The 23,118-nt window shown below is 35.7% G+C and overlaps 1 protein-coding gene across 1 annotated transcript; it reads left to right on the forward strand.

The window, feature by feature from the left end:
- Positions 1-9,118: 9,118 nt before the first annotated feature.
- On the forward strand, positions 9,119-22,432 carry LOC148197768 (sialyltransferase-like protein 1). The gene is made up of 11 exons (XM_088114997.1): positions 9,119-9,476; positions 9,563-9,639; positions 9,879-9,965; positions 10,080-10,157; positions 10,247-10,338; positions 10,431-10,632; positions 10,882-10,972; positions 18,100-18,158; positions 18,293-18,441; positions 21,459-21,540; positions 21,622-22,432. The coding sequence occupies exons 1-11, from the start codon at positions 9,359-9,361 to the stop codon at positions 22,012-22,014; spliced, it is 1,428 nt and encodes a 475-aa protein (XP_087971123.1). The 5' UTR covers positions 9,119-9,358; the 3' UTR covers positions 22,015-22,432.
- The last annotated feature ends 686 nt before the right edge of the window (positions 22,433-23,118 follow it).

Below are 23,118 nucleotides of genomic sequence, written 5' to 3' on the forward strand. Positions count from 1 at the left end.
CATCTCTAAAGAAGAGTTTGACTATGAAGCTTGCATTATCTACCTTGGTATGGAATCAAATGAGCCATCTTGCTCAACCTATCCACAACCACAAAGATATAATCAAATCCCCTTTGTGTTTTGGGTAGACCAAGGATAAAATTCATGCTAATGTCTTCCCACGAGGATGAAACAATAGGAAGAAAGGTGTACAAGCCACGAGGCATGGTCTTGGCCTTGGCTTGTAAGCATGCAATGCATTTATGACAATGTTTTTTAGCATCTTTTCTCATGTGTGGCCAATAAAATCTTTCTTGAAGAATGCTTAGAGTTTTTTCAACTCCAAAATGACCTGTTAGACCTTCCTTATGTGACTCCTTGATAAAGAGTTTCCTATGGGAATCTTGACACACACACAAGTCACCCATTTTAAGCAAGTACCCCTTGGACACATAAAAACCCCCTTGAGCCCTCTTTTTACAACTTGAAAAGATGGAGGAGAAGAAATCATCTTATTCATACATTTCACCCATATGATCAAATCCAAGAATTTGGGATCCAAGTTTAGAGAAAATTAGGCCTCCTAGAAAGTGTGTTTAGGCACGTAGACGGTTTTGTCTTAACAACCTAGATATTCTTAACCTTTCAAAGTCAAGTTGTAAGTGTTTTGATTCTCTTTAAAATTCTAATCAAAGATTGCTTACAAGTCATTCAGACCGTAACTCTCACACAGAGGATATGTTTATAATACAATACAGTATAAACACTCGCAGATGCTTCTCTATAAAATCTTACAACAATAAGAGATTTGATGCTTAAGCTCGATAATATTTCTTTCTCTTTTCTCTTCTCTTCTCTTTTCTTCAGCTCAGATGTATTCTTTTCTTTAAGCTCTTTTCTTTTTTCTTCTCTTTAAGATGAATATGGTGTTGTAAGCTTTACGCACTTTTGCTATCCTTTTAATTTTCTTCGTGAGAGATCTTCTATTTATAGACTTTGTGAATATTTGTCTTTCTTATTTTCACAACAGTCGTTGTGTAAGTCAACTTTATCAAAATAGACATGCTTTTTCAGTCCTTTGCTTAAAGTAGGTAGTACGATCTTTTTTTACTTTGCTTCAAGAGAGGAACATTCCATGATTATCTCTTTTGTCTCTCATGTCCACATTTGATATTTGATCTGTAGCATTGTGGATGCGTGTAAAATAACTCATCTTCAAAATTAGAGTAAACTGTGTATGAAACAAATATGACTTTTCTTATCACTTTTGTTATTTTTGAACATTGGACATTTAATATCATTTAATGCTCGCTTAGAACAACAAAATGTTTTTTTATTTTCTACCGTTAAGTAGCATTTTACAATTATGCTATTTTGATTTGGAGATACCAAATGTATAGATGCTTGATCATAAGATGACGTCTTTGTTTTGCTTATGGTATCAACTTAACTCAAGTAAACGCTTTTCTTTGTCTCTTTGTAGACAGATAACGTTTAGCTTGCTCATGCTTTCTTATGTGTTTTAACAATTAAGACTTTTAATTGTTTTAGCCGAAAACATTATCTCAACCTGCTTCGTTTTCGAGAGAAGTAAAATATCTAATTCAGGTATTTTGAGCATTTAGCGTTTAGCTCATTTTTCTCTCAGACACTTTTAGACAAGACATCGTCTAGCCAAGCGTCTAATTGTTTTAGCCTAAATGTTTTTCTATTTTCTAGGACTAAAGTGTTTTCCTATAATTTCTATGTTTAAGGTTTAGGTTCTAGTTTTATTTGTTTGGGGTTTTCCTCTAAGTTTTTATCCTAGGTTGCTTTTTTATCTTTAATCCCATTTTAATGTCATTTGGTTAAATTTCAAAGCATGAGATCGTTTGGTCATATAGATGATTTTGTCTTTAGCATTGAGTATATGAGTAGCAAAGGATGTTGAATTATCATGTGCATCTTGTTTCGATTATCAGATAAGATGACAATGATGGTCAGTAGGTTTGGAAGAGGGCTTCATTGGTTTGGAATGTTGAAGGATTGAAGAATCAGGGAGTTGAGAGGGCATGACAGCGAGAGAGGAGTTAGGATTTTGAGAGAATGTGTTAAGAAAGTAAGAAGAGAAGCGTGTTAAATAGAGGAAAAAGTTAGTCATGGACGATTGATCAGTCTCGTCCATTTAATGTGGTTAGTATGGAAAGATTCAGAAAAGAGATTTTACATCTCTTGAATATAGAGAAGATGTTGAGAAGAGAGTGTTAGTCAGCAGCGTATGAGAGTGGGAAGAGCAGCGACGTCAAAGGTTTAAAGTTTCGAGGAACAGAGAGAGAAGATAGAGAAGATAGAAAGGGTAATGACTTGATTGATACGTAGAAGATTTTGGAAGATATGAGAGGGGGTTTGGAAGCATAACAAAATTAAACAACGAAACTTGAATAGATCTTGAATTCAAATTGCGGAATTCAAAAGAACTAACAATGATTCATGCAAGTCTAAACAAGGAACAATGAAAAATTACAAGGAAGAGAAGAAATGAAAAACCTAACACCATTGGTTAGCCACTTGAACGAAAATTCCCTGTGCAGAACCTTAGCCTAAATCTGATTTCAAAGGGTATTTAAAAGGAAAGAAAAAATGCCCTAGGACAAAAATGCCCTTCACTATGGCCAAAATTACAAATTGACCCAAATTATAATGAAATGAAATGTAAATGAAAATTACAACGAAATTCAATAGTGAAAATTACAATACAAATGATATATCTCTTTAAGTCCCAAAATGTAATTCCAAAATTGTCTTGGAAAATAATAATAGAAATAATTCAGCTCAGATAATTCAAATTAATTAAAATATGAATTATTGGTCAGATTAAGTCCAAATAACAAAATTAAGAGAATAATGGACAATTAAGCACAATTCGCTAATCAATTTCGGTATGGAAAACTAAGTGAATAATATAAAATAGCGAATCATCAAGAGGGCATTAGTGGACTTAGAAAAAAATTAAATCAATGCTTTAAACATAAACAAAATTTTCTTCCCTTTTTTTATCATTATAAAAAAAGTTGTGTAGAGAGATACTCCACCTAAAATAATATTCCCCTTAATATAAGCCTTAAACAATTAAAGTAACAACGAATTTTATTAAGAGGAAAAAGGAAGCATCATCCAAAACATATACATTTAAAATAATAAACCCAGAATGTATGATAATCAGTTATGGTTTCTCATAATAGATTATTCTAGAACCTAAAGGTACATTCTAAGGGATTGGATAATCGATTATCAACAGGGGATAATCAATTATTGCGTGAGGATTTACGAAAAACATAATTTTTAACATAAATTGAACTCTAAGAAATTTTTAATATCCTCAAATCCCTTCTAAGCTCATAAAACATATCTTTGGGCAATGCTTTAATGACAATGGCAGCTAATTGGTGCTTGGTATCCACATATTCTATCTCACAATCTTCCTTTTGAACTTGATCTCTAAGAAAATGATGCCTAATCGATGTGTGTTTGGTTCTAGAGTGCATTATATTATTCTTGGTGAGATTTATGGCACTTGTATTATCACACTTAAGTGGAATATGATCTAGATAAATATCAAAGACCTCTAATTGTTGTTTCATCCAGAAAATCTATGCACAACAATTTCCAACAACAATATACTCAACCTTAATGGTTGATATGGCTGCATATGCTTGTTTCTTAGAATGCTAGGAGACTAAGGAACTTCCTCAGAGGTGACATGTTCCACCAGTGCTCTTTCTATCTATCTTACAACCTCCATAATCAGCATTAGAAAAACCTACAAGACTAGGCTCAACTCTTGAGGGATACCACAACCCAAAAAACATTGTTCTCTTAAGATATTTCAAGATATGCTTAATTGTAGTGAGATGTGATTCTCTAGGACCAAACTGCTACCTAGCACATACGAATACACTTTGCATAATATATGGTCTACTAGCAATAAGATATAATAATGAACTTATCATGCCTTTATACAAAATTTGGTTTACGTCCTTACTTGATTCAACCTTGGCAAAATAACAAGAAGTTGACATTGGAGTGGATGTCCGCTTAGCTTTGTCCATTTCAAACTTCTTAAGGATTTCCCTACAATATTTTGTCTGAGAAATAAAGATACCTTCTTTCATTTGTTTGATTTGTAAAGCAAGGAAGAATGTCAACTCTACCATCATTAACATTTCAAATTCACGCTACATAGTCTTAGCAAAATCCTCAAAGAGATTTGGTAGTTGATCCAAATATAATATCATCAACATATACTTGAGTAAGCAAGATATGCTTTCCTACTCTTTTAATAAACAAAGTGGAATCAACTTTACCTATATTAAACTTATTTTCCAAAAGAAAATTGTTAAGCCTTTCATACCAAGATCTAGGTGCTTGTTTTAATCTATAAAAGGGCTTTCTTTAATTTAAAAATGTGATAAGGAAATGTATAGTCCTTAAAAATAGGTGGTTGTTCAATATACACATCTTCTTTAAGGAAACCTTTTAGAAAAGCACTTTTAACATCCATTTGATATAATTTAAATAATAGATACATAAGCAAGAAGTAAGCGTATTGCCTCTAACCTGGCAATTGGAGCATATGTTTCATCATAATCAATACCTTCTTCTTTACTATATCCTTGTGCCAAGCGACAAGCCTAGCTTTGTTCTTGGTAATGTTTCCATCGTCATCATATTTGTTTCTGAATACCCATTTTGTTCCTATTACTTGACGAATGTCTTTTCTAGGAATCAATTCCCATACTTGATTTCTTTCAAAATGGTTTAGTTCTTCTTGTATTGCTATACATCATTAATCCTCTTGAAGAGATTCTTTTACATTATAGGTTCTAGCTGTGAGACAAAAGCCACAATCATGCAATAATTTACTATATTTTTCCTAGTACTTAACTATTTTGAGACATCTCTGATAATATTGTCTAGTGATAATCCTCGAGGTTGTTTCCAGGTTTTGGTTAAATATTCCGGTTGAGGATGTTTACTACTTTGCTCTTCATTTGTTGTCTTTTGCAAGTCTTCTCTTCACCTGCATTTGATTTATCTGACTTGAGAGGTTTTTCCTCAAGGTCCACAATTTCATCAAAGATAACATGTATAAATTCTTCTATTTCAAATGTTTTCTGATTAAAAACTCTATATGTTTTACTTGTAAGAGAATATCCTAGAAAAATAGCTTAATCGAATTGGAATCAAATTTTTCCAAATTTTGTTTTCCATTATTTAATCCAAAACAACTATATCCAAATATTTTCAAATGTGAAACAATAAGCTTTCTTCCTTTAAACAATACATAAGGAGTTTCAAAATAGGTCTAGTAAGCTTTCTATTTAAAGCACAACCAACAATATTCATAACATCAGCCCAAAAATGTTTTGGAATTTTAGATTTGTTCAACAAAGTGCTAACAAATTCTTTTAAAGATCAATTCTTTCTTTCTACGACTACATTTTGTTGAGGAGTTCTAAGTGTAGAAAAGTTATGAGAAACGTCATGTTCGTCACAAAAAAATTCAAAAGATTCATTTTGAAATTCACCTCCATGACCACTTCTAATAGCTTTTATTTTTGAATCCTTTTCATTTTGAATTTGATTTACAAACTTTTTAAATACTTTAAAATTTTCAATTTTAAGAGTACTAAAAAATGTCAATGTATATATTGAATAATCATCTACTATAACTAAAATATAATAATTTCCTCCAAAACTTTTTATTCTAGAAAGACCAAATAAATCCATATGCAAAAATTCTAAGTGTTTTAAACTTAAAACAATGTTTTTCGAATGAAAAAATAAATTTTACCTATTTTCCCTTTTGACATGCAACACATAATTTATCATATACAAATTTTAGTTTTGGTAGACCAATTACTAAATCTTTATACATAAGGTTATTCAATTGTTGCGATTGAATATGAGCAACCCTTTTATGGGCACAACCATGAATTTTCTTCTTTCATTACTAAAGATGAAATATTTTTACTAGATGCATTTTCTACATATATCATGCTTAACACCTTTCAAATCAGTTTCAGATGAATCATTTCCATGAATAGTGCAAAAATTTTGTTCAAAGGTTACCTTGAGTCCTTTGTCATAAAGTTGACTTATACTGAGTAGATTGTGCTTCAATCCTTCTACAAGCATTACGTCTTTTATCATCAAGGTATCTACACTTCCAATGTTTCCTAATCCAAGAATTTTGCCCTTATTGTTACCACCATATGTAATAAAGCATTATTCCATTTTCCAGAAGTTTGTAAATTTCTTCTTATCCCTGGTCATGTGTCTTAAACATTTGTTAAGATACCACATGGACTTCCTAGATTTTGAATGTACCTGCAAAATAAAAAGAACAAGTTATTTAGGTACCCAACAACTTTGTATGGGTCCTTTAGGTTAGACCGAAATAATTTGAATTATTTTAAAACCTAAGTAAATCTCCCATATAGGTTGATACCGATAACCAGAAATGGGTCAAACTAAACTTGACAAGTGTATTTGAAGGATATTAGGAGTGGTAAATAATACTGCGAACCAGAAGTAGGTGATACTCGATACTAGTCACAATGACGGGGATGATTAAGCTTGACTAGTGTAATCAGGAGTGGTAAAAATACTCACATGTATTTCATTGAAAATCTAGTGAAACCCTCTAAGTTACCTTAGAGAAGAACTGGACGTAGCTTAATTCCCTTAGACGAAAACAAAATCCTCACATACTCACCTATTAATAGACACCCTCTTCTCTAAAGATTCACTTCCTCCTAAATGACAGGAAGATAAGCTAAAATAAAGACCATGAACTTTTCCACCAGAACAACGTTTTTAGGGCAACGATTAAGTAGCTTATGTGGATCATTCAACCTTCAACGACTACGATCAAAACATCAACTGCGAAAAGATATATGGAAACACTATTCAACCCCCCTTATAATGTTTCTCGTCACTTTAGTGGTGGCCTATACTGCTCTACAAAAACATTGCCAATGAGTTTCACCCTACTACATACAAGGTTAGTCCGTTAACACCTTAGACCAAGATAAAGCCCTAGACTAAGACATCATGCTCCTCTCACCACATACCCCACCCTTACATCAATACACACACAACTTGAAACCATACAAGAAACTTCTCCTTGAAATTTCTTTCACAACATACTTTATATATAGAAACAGTCATAATATACTTAATGAAACATCACAAATTCACACTAAACATACCTAGCATCCATATAAACCCACTTCACATAAGTAAGGATCTTAAAATCATAGTAAAACACACTAACACTCAAATTTGGTATTCTTTACTTAATGTTTGGTCCAAAAACATGCTTTAATGTCAAAGGGAATACAACTTTACTCAATTAGCTAGTTCCTCAATTCATCAACTCAACTTCAATTTCAAGCAACACATAAATACATTTCATACCAAATTTCAACATCAATTTCACTAACTAAAACATCAATTTCATCAATAATAAACAACTAAAAACAAGAACTCATTCAACAAGCAATCACAACAAAGTTTTCCCATACTAGACTACCAATCTTAGATTAAATTCAAAAATGCATCATATACTAGAAACATATCAATAACTTTAAAATTTAGTAGTTAGCTTTCCTTACTTGATTCTTGTTCGATGATCAATCTATTTTAAGGAACCTAGAATGACTAACAACTCAAGAAACTTTATCTGCTCCTACAAGCCACAAAACAATGATTAATGTATATCGTTAGTACCACTAATCAACATAGAGTCTTATAGAAGACTCAGATGACACATACAAAGAACAACAACTCACATGCACAGGAAAACACACAAAATAAAGAAAATAGCATAACTAACTTACTCTTATACGGAAACTGATTGAACAAACTTGAAAACCTCACTTTAGTGATCACTTAGGTACTCTCTGATATTCAAACAGTTGTACTATGGTTTAAAAGACTTAAAAAGAGGGAAAAAGGCTCTTAGAGAACAATTTCTAGAAAGATGGTATTTTTCTATATAATGAAACTTGTTAGTTGAAATTCTATTTATACTTTTGAACTTTTAATATTAAAATAAACGAGTCTCGTTATTTAGAATACACTATCATATCTAATACACGATTTTCTAGATTCTTACAAATAGATAGATGATAGTTATAAGGAATTTTCTTTTTGGGGATATGTTTCTTCCGAAAATAGTGTTGTTGGAAATTCCATTTTTATGCACCATCTTATATAAAATCAATATTTTTACCCATACACAAATAAACACACACACATAAACAGACACACATATACACATACAAACACACATGCACACACGAAGGTACACATACAAACACACATGCACACACAAAGGTACAAATACACAAACACAAACACGTACACACAAACACAAACATACAAACATAGACACAAACACGAACACACATACATATAAACATACAAAAAATACAAAAATGCATTCATACATAAGCACAGACACAAACAAAAACACATATGCACACACAGACACAAACACACCTACACACATAAACATGTGTACACACACAAACACAAACATAAACACAGACACAAATACAAACACACATAAACACAAACATATATACACAAAAAAATATATACATGTGTTTTACATATATGTAAGATATTATATTAAAAATATATACAAGATATATGACTAACTTTTGATATTAAAAGGTGATACAGATAATTTAATCCTTAAAGTAATAATAAATTTGATTTAATCTATTATAAATTTTAATAAAATATTCTTAATTTAATGTCAAACTAACCTTTAAAATGATATTTTGATGATACAATATTCTTACAAAACTTCTTATAATAATAGTAATAATAATTTTACGATTTAATCTCTCACATGTAAAAAAATATTAATATTATTTAATTCCTAAATGTGATCATTTAATAGTAAATTTAATTCTTACTTAACCTTTACATTTTTCTAGTAATAAATCGTACGAAACAAATCACAAAAATAACAAAAGAAATATTGTGGGACTTTTTACCATTCCTAATGCTTACATTAAAAAATAAAATGGTTTATTTGCCAATAGTATATATATTATCTGAAATATATACATGAATCAGAGTCCCTCGGTCTGATTTGGCACCATATCAAAACGCGATTCTCACCTCAGAACGCGAATCCAAACGCGCTTCCATTTGCGTTTCCAATTCCATTCATGAAGCGAAGAAAGTCGGTGACGTTCGCCAGAGCCTAAAACGTCTTCGTTTTTCGGACAGCGGAAGGTGTTTCTTCTCTGCCACATTTTCGTTCCATTGTATGTGACATTGTTCTGTCTCTTTCTCTCTGAGAGTAACTCAAACACCAATGAGGCAGTACAAGCAGGTTTCAGCCCTTAACCGGCGACCCACCGTCCTTTATCTGGTGTGCGCGGTTGCATTGTTCTCCCTCCTCCTCTTCTACATCCAATCCTCTCTCTTCGCAGGTATTATCACCGTAACCACACCACACTTGGAATATCAATCATTCTAATTCTGTTTTCTTAATTTCCGTTTAAATCCGCATGTTCAGGGTCCCTTTCTTCGGCTCGCAAATCCGAAATTATCCGCGTCTTGTCTAACTTTCAGTCCAGTGTTCAGCAATGTGTGGTAACTGTTCGATCTGAAACATTTCTATTTGATGAATAATACTGATGTGGTTATTTATTCATCGTATCATTTCTTAATATTATTGATGTGTAACTCTGGATACACTCACTTCCAATTCTGATAGAACAATCACATAAAAAACATATAAGCATCTGAATCCAAGTCTTGTGCTTTTATTTTTTTAAAAGGATAGAATATAGTTGTGTTAAGATATGTGCTGACGTTGGAAATTGAAACAGGATAAGAGGGGGCTAGGACTCACTGCTCATATAATTGACCATTGTAATTTGATCCTGAAATACCCTGAAGATACCAACAGCTCTTGGGTATGTCTTTCTGTCTTCTCAATTCTGAGTTCTGAGAACTCTTATTTTTTTAATGTTTCGTTAATGGTTAAACTGTTGAGTTTCTTTTTTTTTTCAATGTTTAAATTATTGTAGTACAACGCACAGTTTAAGCACTTTGAGCCGTTGGAGTACAAATATGATGTGTGTGAGGCAATCCTGTTGTGGGAACAGGTGCATTGTAATGACACTCCTTTTGTTCCTGTTTCATTTGAAGTTTCAGAATGAGTATTTACTTGGGCGGATGTGTTGAGATGTTGCAGTATCGGAACATAACAACTGTGTTGACCAGAGAGTATCTTGATTCTCGACCTGGTGGTTGGATGGATTACGCTCCACAAAGGATAGCACAGTTGTATGGATCTTGAAACTTGATTTCAATTTTGTTTATTGGGTTGCATGTGTTATCAGTTAGTGTATGTGTGCTAATGCCTTTTCTTCTTGTAGGGGGACAAAGAAATGCAGCAACAAGACTCTTTGTGAAGAGAACCTCAATGTGTTATTACCTGCAAAGCCCCCATTTCACCCACGACAGTTCCGAACTTGTGCTGTTGTTGGGAATTCTGGGGACCTTCTGAAGACTACATTCGGGAAAGAAATTGATAGCCATGATGCTGTTATTCGGGAGAATGAGGCCCCTGTTAATGAGGTAAACATGTCAACCCATCATAATGGGGTTTAACAATTTCTTCTTTCATTTCTGTTTTCTTGAAATCCTGTTAGTTTATCCAAAGCATAGATGAAACGACCACTTGCTTCTGCAATATCCAACCATTATATTATTACTACTGAACAAGATCCCAAAAAGTGATATAGTATTAGAGTTTGTAGTGCATTTATCTGATATGCTATTAAAAGAGTCGCGGATACTTATTTTGTCCCTTTATGGATTGTGTAGGAATATGCCAAATATGTTGGTCTTAAGAGGGATTTCCGTCTAGTTGTCAGAGGTGCTGCGCGTAACATGGTCCCTATTCTAAACGGATCTGGTAAGTTATTATTTTTTAAATATTTAAACAGAGATGCAAAACTTCTGTTGAAATTTTGGGACATGTTAATCTATCCAGTGTGAAATATAGCTTTAATTTTCTATTAAAGATTTGGCATGCAAAACATCACTATAGAACAAAGACATCCTTGTCAATTGAATCTCCATATATTTGTAATGTGTCAAAAAGTATATAAAACTAGAAAAATAAAAATTACCAACAAAAACATGAAGGGGCTAGGTCAAACCTCAAAATAACATAATCAAAAAAATCTAAACGCAAGTAACCCGTACTTGTTCCTAGGAAACTTTCCCTAATAAATTATGGCATAATATCAAACAAATAAAACTCAATTTTTTTGTTCAAAACCATAGTTGGCAAGTTTATCAAGACTATATTACCCTCTATAAGTATGATATAGAAAAAAAAATGCATAGAAGAACAAAGTTGAAGACATCTTATGATGTAGAAAAAAAATGCATACAAGAACAAAGTTGAAGACATCTTATCTATCTCCCTTGGATTTGCCATGGTACAGGATGAACATCCTTTGGAGCTTCAATCACAAGATTTGAATCTCATTCCTACCAAATTTGCTTCATTTCCTTCAATATGCTTGTTTGATAGGCTATGATAGCAGCCATGATCTCCTCTCAGAATGTAACAATTAGGCCTACTTATGCCACAAATCCTCCCATAAAAAACACCTCTAGTGCCTTAAGAAAATACATGCATTGGTAGCATGTCCAAAACTCCCATGTGCTACTCGAATTGTATTGCTCTTAACACTTCAGATATTGAGAAGAAAACTCACACTTTTTGCATTCAATTTTATATATATATATATATATATATATATATATATATATATATATATATATATATATGAGCAATGAGTACACTAGCATAAAAGAAAGCATTGGAGATTGTGCCTATAGATGGCAACAGGCTTCAGAATTGGGGAGGAGATAACAAGTATTTACAATTACAAGGACATATATTTTCTGAAGTTTAAATCTAAGGATACTAGGAGGCTACCAATTGACTTGAACAATATTTGCTTCTGCTTGAGCAGGAGAGGGAAATACTCAATAGACTATCATAATGCGATTTTGACTACTATGGTGTCGGGAGCTACAATCCTACAATTATAACAATATTGTCTGTTGAGCATTTCTCTACCAAAGAATTACCATGCAACCATTCTAGACGTAGTTATCAAATTAAAAAAGTTTATGCTAACCCTTGATTAGGATGGTCGGTAGCACATTACAAGTGATCTTATTATCAATCTAAAACCCAAGACAGTAGCCCAGTACAAGATGCTCCTACCTAATGGAGTCTTGAGGAGGTGGACGTGCACAGCATAGTGGCCCTTATCCCAACAAACAGAGAGGTTATCTCCTAGGTTTGAACTACTTTAGTGCCTATAGTCGCTCTCGTTTACAGAAAAATTACTAAAGTTTAATTCTAACCAATAAATCAATGTAGCTGGAAACAATTAGTTCCCTCTACTTAAATTCATATTTTAGAATTTATATTTTCAGACATTTATATTATTTCTTGCTCTTGATGATTGTCTTAACAGATATAAAATTTTAAAATTAATTTATTAAGTAAAAAGTACATATTAGCAAATAAAATAATTTTAAAGAAGACTTAAATATGTTACTTGAGATTAAAAACTGATAAAAATATATTCTTGAGGGCTTCACAGATCCCTCTCATTATCTTCTATATATATTGAAAAAGCAAGAGTACATGGAACACCAAAAGTCTGCACTAGACCTCTAGGTACAGAACTAGGTACTACTCATTACTGTCTAGCAGACTAGCCTTAATGATGATATGTAACAGTAATTATTCTAACACTCTCCCTCAAGTTGGAGCATACAGATTGTATGTACCAAGCTTGGAACAAATAAACTCAATCCGAGGTCCCCTTAATGACTTGGTCAACACATCTGCAAGTTGGTCATTTGATCCAACAAACTCGGTACATATTTCTTTTGACAATAACTTTTCCCGAACAAAATGACAATTAATTTCTATATGTTTAGTTCTCTCGTGAAACACTGGATTTGATGCAATGTGAAGAGCAGCTTGGTTATCACAATACATCTTCATACTCTGGATGTCACAGAAGCTAAGCTCTTGAAGGAACTGCTTCACCCATATAAGTTCACATGTTAGTGACGCCATTGCCCTATATTCAACTTCAGCTGTTGATCGAGCCACTACATTTTGCTTCTTACTTTTCCATGAGATAATGTTTCCTCCAAGGAAAACACAATATCCAGTAGTAGATCGTCTATCAATAGGAGAACCTGCCCAATCGGCATCACAATATCCTGATACCTGAAGGCTTCCTTTTTCTTCATATAACAGCCCTTGCCAGGGAGCCTTTTTCACATACCTTAGAATGCGAATGATAGCATTCCAATGGCCAACACATGGAGCTTGCATGAACTGACTAACCAGTTCAACTGCAAAAGATAGATCCGGCCTTGTAATAGTGAGATAGATTAGTTTTCCAACTAGCCTCCTATATCTCTCCGGGTCGGAAAATAACTCACCTTCTTCTGCTGTTAATTTTTTATTTGGGTCCATAGAACTGTCAACCGGTCTACAATCAGTCATGCTTGTTTCTTGCAAAATATCCAGAGCATACTTCCTTTCGGAGATTACAACTCCATCTTTTGACTGAGCTACTTCAATGCCTAAGAAGTATTTGAGGCTTCCAAGATCCTCGGTTCAGAAATGTCTACACAAGTACTTCTTCAATTGAGATATTCCAGCAGTATCATTTCCTGTAATGACTATATCATCAACATATACTATTAAATAAACACATTTCCTGAGAGATGAATGATAATAAAAGCCTGCATTTCTGCAATCATGATGAAGCACGTGACACAAGCTCCCAAGTATTACTGTGGTGAAGAGCCTGCATTTCTGCAATCATGGCTTGTCGCCATCTAGGATGATCACGTGCTTCTTTCACATTTTTGGGTATAACCACAGAAGACACTGAGGATAAAAGGGAATAAAAGGAGGACGACAGTCTGTGATAGCTAAGAAAATTATAAATGGGATGAGGGTTTCGAGTAGAACGAGTACCTTTTTTGAAAGCAATGGGCCAACCAGAATCATTTTCACCAGGAGACATGGCAGGAGGCGGTGAGGGAGAAGAATCTGAAGGAGGAGATCCACCATTTTCTGGAAGAGGACTACCCATCGGGGTATTGTGGCGGAAGATATCAATATGTGGAGAGGAAGGTTCTGGAGGACCTTGAGCATGACTTGGATTGACTGAGACATTGGAGATATTGGACTCAACCACTGGAAGAGGAAGGACCTGTTGGAGGATATGAACATCTTGAATAGATGGAGAGAAGAAAGGTGTTTGTTCAAAAAATGTAACATCGGCAGACATGTAGTACTTCTTGGTTTTAGGGGAGTAACACCGGTACCCTTTTTGAAGCCGAGAATAGCCTAAAAAGACATATTTGATTGCACGAGTGGAGAGCTTGTCTAGCCCCAGAGACATGTCGTGAACAAAACAGACACAACCAAAAACTCAAGGAGAGGTGTGAAAGAGATGATCATTGGGAAAGAGAATGGAGAAAGGGACTTTATTATTGAGAGAGGAGGAGGGCACCCTATTAATAAGAAAACATGCAGTTAAGATGGCATCCCCGAGTGATGAACATGAATATGGGCACCAAGCAAAAGGGTACGAGCAGTTTCAACCAAGTGTCTATTTTTTCTTTCAGCTATACCATTTTGCTGGGGTGTATGAGGACAAGTGGACTGATGCAAAATACCATGGGAGCTAAGGATTGCAGAAAAAGTGGAGGAGAAATACTCTTTAGCATTATCACTTCTTAAGATTTTAATTACTTGACCAAATTGGTTCTTGATTTCATTTAAAAAGGATGTGAAGATGGGTAACAATTCAGAGCGATCTTTCATTAGATGAACCCAAGTACATCTAGAATACTCATTAATAAATGTAACAAAATACCTAAAACCAAAAGAAGAGATGCGACTAGGTCCCCAGACATCAGAATGAATAATAGAAAAACTAGAATTACACATTGATTGAGACCTTTTAGGAAAGATAGATCTACCATGTTTTCCTAGTTGACAAGACTCACATTCTAAAGTCTGAAGACCACTAAGTTCAGGACACATCTTTTTTAACTTTGACAAGTGAGGATGGCCAAATCGGTCATGTAACACTTTAGGGGGAAGAGCTGCAACACAGGATACACGTGGACGAGATCCAAAATGGTATAAACCTCCAGCTTCATATCCTTCTCCAATCTGTCTCCCCGAGCCACGCTCCTGTATAACAAAAGATTTTGAATCAAAAGTTATTGAACAATGTAACATTTTGGTTAACTGACTTAAGGAAAGTAAATTGAATGGACAGTTAGGGACAAAAAGAACAGATTTCAGAGTGAGAGAGGGAGACAGGGAGACTTGACCGACTCCCTTTGAACAAGTTTTAGAGCCATTTGCAAGGGTAATGAAATGGGGTTTTTCTTTGAGGGAAAGGGTTGAGAACAATGAGGTATTACCAGAGATATGATCAGAAGCACCCGAGTCAATTACCCATGAATTTTGACCTTCCATGGATTGAGAAATGCAAGCTGTGGATGTACTTGGGGATTGAGATGATTGGGCCAAGCTGTTAGACTTTAATCGCAGATATTCTTGATACTCTTCCTCAGTGAACTTGGAGTCGGAAATTGGAGTTTCAGCCTTAGAGATATTGACGGTTTTTGAAGGAAAACCATGCAAGGAGTAGCAATTTTCTTGAGTGTGACCCACCCTCTTACCGTAAGTGCACTGTGGACGTCCTCGACCTCCACCTCCTCCTCCTCTAGTGCACATCCTCCTATTCCTCGCGTGGCAACCATGACAGATGGTTCCATTGTTTCATGAGCTTCCTGAGATTGAGGCACTGGAACACAAAGAAGACGTGTGGTCAAGGCTTCCAAGGAAGGGACTTCATGACCTTTCAGAAGTTGATCTCTGATATGATTCAAATCTGGATGTAAAGCTTGGAGGATCATCACCATATAATACTTGTCAAGCTTCTTCTTGATGTCTTCCGAAGATTCCACTTCCAAGAACATTCTCAACTCTTCCACAGCAGCTTGGGCTTCAGTCATGAAGGAGACCATATCATGGTCTGTCATTTTGAGACATGCAAGTTTGTTTGTTGGATCATAAAGACGTTGAATATCATTAGTATAAATGCTTTGAGCTTTCTTCCAAAAAGAGTGACATGTTTTGAAGGCTCTAAGAGATATCAAAAGTCGGGGTTCCACAGATTGCCACAATAGGGCACACAATTGGAAATCTGCTTGTTTCCATTGTTCAGCCTTTTCAGAAGGTACTTGGCTTCCATCCTGCTCAAGGTGGTCATAATGTCCTTGACCGAGGAACCACATTTCCACGGCAGCAGACCAAGACAAATAATTCTTTTTGTTTAGCTTTTCGAAAGTAATGGAGGGACTTCCAGAGAAAGAAAGAACACTTCCAGACGCCATTGTTGATAAAAATAGGAGAAAGAAAAACGCGGCAGTGAGGAACCAAAAAACCGAGAGGGTTTCTTAGGGTTTTCTTCAAGGGAAGCTTCTGAACATAACTGAAGTAGGGTTTTGAGGGTGTGAACAGAGAGAGGAGGCTTAGGCGACAGCTATGGAGGTGTCGCGGTGACCTTTCGACGGGCAGAGGGCGGCGCGTGAACAGTACGCGCCTGTTCGCAGCGCACAAAGAAGCGGCGCGTGACGGAGCGTGGAGGAGAATCGGACTCCGGCACTGGTGGGGTTGGTCGTCATGTGAAGAGACGAACCAGATCCAGTGGTCGTCGGACGAAACAGTGACGGCGGATGGTGGCAGACGGCGGCGGACAGATGTGAGATGGCAGAGAACCAAGTTGAAGAGCTTTAAACTGCAGTTGACAGCTGCAGGTAGTGACAAGACAACCGCGGACAACAACAAAGGACACCGGACAGATGCGAACGACAATGACAATGCTGGTAGACAACCCAGGACAGAAACCAGAGCAGGTTCATCTACAAAAACCAACTTGAGATTACAAACTGATAAAAATATATTCTTGAGGGCTTCCCTGATCTCTCTCATTATCTTCTATATATATTGAAAAAGCAAGAGTATATGGAACACCAAGAGTCTGCACTAGACTTCTAGGTACAGAACTAGGTACTACTCATTACTGGTCTAGCATATTAGCCTTAATGATAATATGTAATAGTAATTATTCTAACAATGTTTTTAGTCTGATAGATCTGATAGTTGTCTTTTTAGTCCTTACAAATTTGCAGAAATTAGTCGTTAAAGACAAAATTGTTTTTTAGTCCTTTTTAGAAAATAATCTACAAAAGTTAGTCCTAAAAAAGTAGTTTTAGTCATTTTTTGTCCACTTTGTTAGTATTGTTGCTTACATGACAAACAGAGGACATGTCACCAACTGTCATTTGTAACTAATGAATTCACTCTAAAAATAAGACATGTATCATTATTAGACATGCCAGTTTATTCTTTTTTGATTTTTTATAAATTTTTATTAAAAGGGGCTACAAGTTAGTTCCTTTAAGTGATGAAATTAGTTGGGTGAGTGATGGAATATGGAAATCATGTTTTCCATTGGCTAGATTGTGTTCGTTCAAGGGCCATGGGTTTCATTTCCTCTAAAATATGTTTTTAATTATTTACTGCCGATGTTTTGGGGAACTAATTTCTGCAGATATTTTCTTTAACGACTTGGAAAAACAATTGTATTATAAATTGAAAGACTAAAACCATATTTAAGCCTTTTAAAAAAGTTGCTATTTTGATAAACATGTAATAAAATGTTAGATTCCTGTAACTATGTGTAGACAAATATATTAATATATCTCGACATCTGGTGTCTAAAGCTCAAATTTACCGGGATCAATTGGTTGGTTCCTGCACAAGTTGTGGGAAGTAGAAATCTAGAAGTTTACTACATATTATGAGATTTTAATCCTAATTTTTTCCTTGTTTTCGTTTGTATGTTAGTTCATGGTATCTATATAATGAAAGGATTAAAACTTGTTCTTTTGCAGACACTGAGGTTCTCATAATCAAAAGTCTGACACACAGAGAAATCAATGCAGTTATAAAGGTGAGAATCTGTTCTTTATAACCGTTTTATTGAATGCTTTTAGGTATATATCAGTACGGATGGGAGCAACTGGATACCTAGCTACTTACTAGAATAGTTTTATCTACATTTTTTCAAACTACTTTTTATGGCAGACCATACCCAATCCAGTCTATCTCTTCCAAGGAATTGTACTACGTCGAGGTGCCAAAGGAACTGGAATGAAATCTATTGAGTTAGCGCTCTCCATGTGTGATATCATTGATATATATGGATTCACTGTTGATCCAGGATACACTGAATGGTTAGTTTCTCTATTTTGATATTGATTATTTCTCAAATTCTTGGTGTTTCCTCCATCGATACACAAAATCTTAATTTTTAAATTATTTGTTTATTTATTTTTGTAAATGTTAGGTTGTGATACTAAAAGACTTTCGAACATTTCATGTTGAAATTTGAGATAATATCTTTAGAATCTTCCTAATTAGAGGAAATAGATATATAATCTTTTATTTTATTTTTAGTTTCCCTATTTTCCTTTTTAAAAGAATTAGATTATTACAAACAGAGGGTATCAGAATGTATTTTTTATGATTGAGAATAATAAATCAGTCTTATTTTTTAACTTGGTATCAGAGCCTACCTGATCCGCTTCCGCGGTCTTTGTTGTCTACCAGCGGCCCCCTAAAAGTCTTTTCTTTAACATGTGTTTTTATTGAGCTCCAATTGCCCTAGTCAAGTTCTGCCTTAGAATTCTGGCCTTTTATCCATTATTACCAAATACAAAGCTTGTTTGAGTATGATCACAATGGGATTCAAACCCATTCCCTTTCGGACCAATAGCTGAAATTGGCACTTTAGATCTGTTGATGCCCAATCAATTTTGGCTCCTTTTGGGATTCTTATTGACTGCTAGTTGAATCAAAGAGACCGAAAGTCTCTTCGAAGAACCCAAGAAAGGCCACTGCCTTTGCTGCTTACTCCGCTGTGCAATGCCTCTCTCCACCGCTAGTCATCGTCCGCCGCCAGCCTCCATACGTTGCCAGCTACTGTCCGTCGTTGGTCACCGTCGTAGTTCTGACCGATGACTAGCGGATCTGGATCGTCTCTTTGTGTGCGACCTAACCCTGGTGGTCAACACCTTAGACTCCTCCGCACGTGTCGTCACGCACCTCTTTCTCGTCTCAGGTTTTTCACTCTGTTGGAACCCAGAGAAAAATCTCTCTCTGTCTCTCCCCATCTTGTGGAGTTGTTCAATTTGGGAACATGTCCCAGGAATCTCAGCGCGCCTCCTCTCTCCATCAGATCTCGTGTATATGTTTGTCACGCGCCGCTGTCCCGGTGTCGGAATCACACCGCGCCGCTTCCGGTTGACTCGCCGGACCTCCTCCTCTCTGTTATGACCTTCCATAGCAAGATCTGCGTCTTCTTTGCTTCTCACTATTCGTCGCAAGCTTCATTCTTTTTTTGTTTCTCGAGCAACAGTGCTTCGTCTCCGCTACTGATGCCGCTGATGCGCCAGCTCCTAGTACTACTTCTCCTGCTTCCGTCATCTTCTCCATTGAGAAGGGTTCTCTGCCTTCACGGGCTTTCTGCCACCACCAATGGGTTTCTTCTTCCTCTTTCTTGTGCGGCATTGATTGGTGCTTCTTGCCGACGTCTCTGCCGCTTATGCTGCCGAATGCACCGACATCTATGGCCAAGCTGTCTCCACTATCTGGTTACAATTCCGTGATTCTCTCTTGCAAGTGTGATGTCCCCGTTGGCCTGTGGCATGAAGGGGAGTCTGTTTATGTTCCAGTCAACAATTCATTAGCCTTGTTGGCGGGTGCTTTAATGTCGCTGGTGCTGCAGTCAGTTGTATGTTGCTGCCTCAAGTTTGTCGATGTTGCCTCAATAAGCTACCACATTTTCTTTAGTCAAGATTAAGAGTGTCTCGTGAAGTGCATTAGCCGTCGTTTTCGCTGTTTGTCGTGAGGGAAAATATTTTTCAGCCCTTGGAGAGAACTTTCTTCTTGGGCTAGAGTTTAGCCCGTACTTTTGTGATACAGTGTAAGTATCACCATTTGGGAGTAGTCCAGTAGAGAACTTAGGACCTCCAAAGTGTCTTCGATATTTGGTGTTTTTTGGTTTCTACCATCACTAATGTGAAAGGCTCTCTTCACCTTCAATGCTTTGTTATAATAGCTCACTGAGAGTTGTTCTTTGAGACCGCCCGCTGAATTGACTCTTTCGAAGTTATGGGATTTAGATTTGTCCCTCGTACGGATCAGTTCTCACCAGTTCTTCCACCTACACGTTCTGTTGTTCAGTCGTGAGGAGGAGAAAGTTCCAGCCGCTGCAGGGTAGTGTAGTGCCTGCAGGTTTGTTGCTGTTAGCCTCTGCAGGACAGATGTTGCCTGAAGGCTTGTTGTTGTTTAGGGCAGTTAAGTCCCTGAAGGTTTGTTGTTGTTTAGGGTAGTTAAGTCCCTACAGGTTTGTGGGTTAGCCTTTTAGTTCCAGCCACTGCAGGGTAGTGTAGTCCCTGGAAGTCTGTTGTTGTTAGCCTCTGCAGGACAGTTGTTTCCTGAAGGCTTGTTGTTGTTCAGGGCAGTTAAATCCCTGAAGGTTTGTTGTTGTTTAGGGTAGTTAAATCCCTACAGGTTTGTGGCTGTTAGCCTTTGAAGGCCTCCCATATGTTACTAATAGAAATCATGTTCTTAAAGTTTTGTTATTGTTCGCCACTATTGATAGTAATCCAGTCCCCGCAGTTTGTTGTTGTTCGCCACTGGAGGCCCTTCATCTGTTATTGTAGTTTGTTAATGTTTGCTGCTGCAAGTCATCATCCATTTTTAATGGAAATCTTTCTCGTCCATTGTTTTCCAAGTTGAAGTTTCATGGTGCTCGTTCGCCCTCGTCCATTGTTGTCCAAGTTGAAGTTTCATGGTGCTAGTTCGCCTTCGTCCATTGTTGTCCAAGTTGAAGTTTCATTGTGCTAGTTCGCTTTTGTCCATTGCTGTCCAATTTGGTTTATTGATGTTCTCTACAATTGAGTTTGACTACTATTCCAAGCTTGGTTCATACAATCTTGTATGATCCAGCTTGAGGGAGAGTGCTGTAATTTGAGATAATATCTTTAGAATCTTCTTAATTAGAGGAAATAGATATATAATCTTTTATTTTATTTTATTTTCCTAGTTTTCCTATTTTCCTTTTTAGGAGAATTAAATTATTACAAATAGAGGGTATCAGAATGTATTTTTTATGATTGAGAATAATAAATCAGTCTTATTTTTTAACTTTTCATCTTCCCTTTTTATCTTTTTTTTTTTCTTATAGGACAAGATACTTCTCTAAGCCTAGGAAGGGACACAATCCACTTCAAGGAAGAGCGTATTACCAACTTCTAGAATGTCTTGGGGTATACCTTAATTATAAATTTCTATACACAATATATTTAGTGTGTATATTTTATAATAATTTCGAGTTGTTTTATTGTCAGGTAATCAGGATTCACTCGCCCATGAGATCTAAGAGGAGGGAAGACTGGTCAGATATACCTGGTAGAGAAATGATAAGGCAAGCACATGCAGCAGCTTTGCGTTTGAAAAGGAATGAAGACGATCATGGAGGTGATTTAGGGCAGTTTGGCAATTGTAAGGTGTGGGGCAATGTGGATCCAGAGAACAGTGGACCTGTTTCAGGATCACCAGACATGAGTGATGTCAGGAAATATTCAAATTATAGTAAATGGGAAGTGATACCTTTTGAGAGTTTGAGGAGGGAAGCACAGGATCATTATAACCAGATGCAAGGGGTCTCTCTATATAAAATGGACGGCAATAGGTTGGATGATCTAGTTTGTGTGAGACATTCCTCAAAATCTGATGCGTAAGTGGTGCCTTTGCTTTCTATTGTTATTATTTGATCGTGCCCAACCTTCTATAGAATCTTGGATGAAGTTACTTTCTCTGAGGGCTGCTGACATTACTTCCCAACAGCGTTCTGTTTCTTCACTTATTGCAGCCAGAGCGTAGCACCAATCTCAACTCCAAGTGAAAAAATGGAGTGAATATGCATAATTCCACCAATCCTGGTGATTCATGTTAGAAATCACACTACAGGAATTCTGACCCCAGAAGTTTGTTGTACCATTTTTTTTTTCAGTTCTGGAATGGACAGTCCTTAGTCCGTGGCATGATAGGTATCTAACTTCTATAATGTACTAATTGTCTAAAGAAGTATCTGCAAAAAAAGAAACATTTTTTTTATGATGATGGATAAAGAAAATGATAGTGAGCTGTTTTGTTTTACGAGATTTTCAATGTATTTATTTTGTTGCTAATTTTGTTTCCCCTTTATTCATGTCTTTTCTCTTTTCTCCTCTTGTCACTACTTATCTTGAGTTTGTTACCACAAATTGTTGCGTGACTTATTTTGCTGAATTTACCTTTTCATTTTGTTTACTAATTGGTCAGCCTCAAGATCAATAGCTCTTCAAATATGTGACTCATGCAACATGTTATCTATTGTTGGATGGGTAACTCAAAGTTGATCCTATTCCTCTAACATTTAACTACTTCTATTAGGCAATTCTCAATTATAAAGTTATGCAAATAAAAAGTTTTGCCTTGTCAAGTTATCCATCAACAAACTCATTTTTTTACATTTTATTTCGTTTTCTTCTCCCTTATCAGCTTGTCAATTTTACTGTAAAGTTGATAACAATTTAAAACTTAAATTACTTTGTTTACTTAAAAAAACTTAAATTAACAATTAAGTTACATTTTACGGATAGAGCTTCTCTAACAATTACTTTATTTATTTACAAAACTTAAATTTAAAACCTTAGGTGAAGAAGAAAAATCAGGGTGGTTCTTACTATTACAATGATCAAAAAATTCCAAGAGCTTCATAATAAATATCTTGAGTTGATGGAACCCGCTATAGCAGGATGATTCCCAACACAAAAAGACAACCTTATCCCACACCTTAAATA

Source organism: Vigna umbellata, chromosome 5 (genome assembly GCF_029865625.1).
Source record: "Vigna umbellata cultivar VRB3 chromosome 5, Vumbellata_1.0, whole genome shotgun sequence".
Taxonomy (NCBI): Eukaryota; Viridiplantae; Streptophyta; class Magnoliopsida; order Fabales; family Fabaceae; genus Vigna; species Vigna umbellata.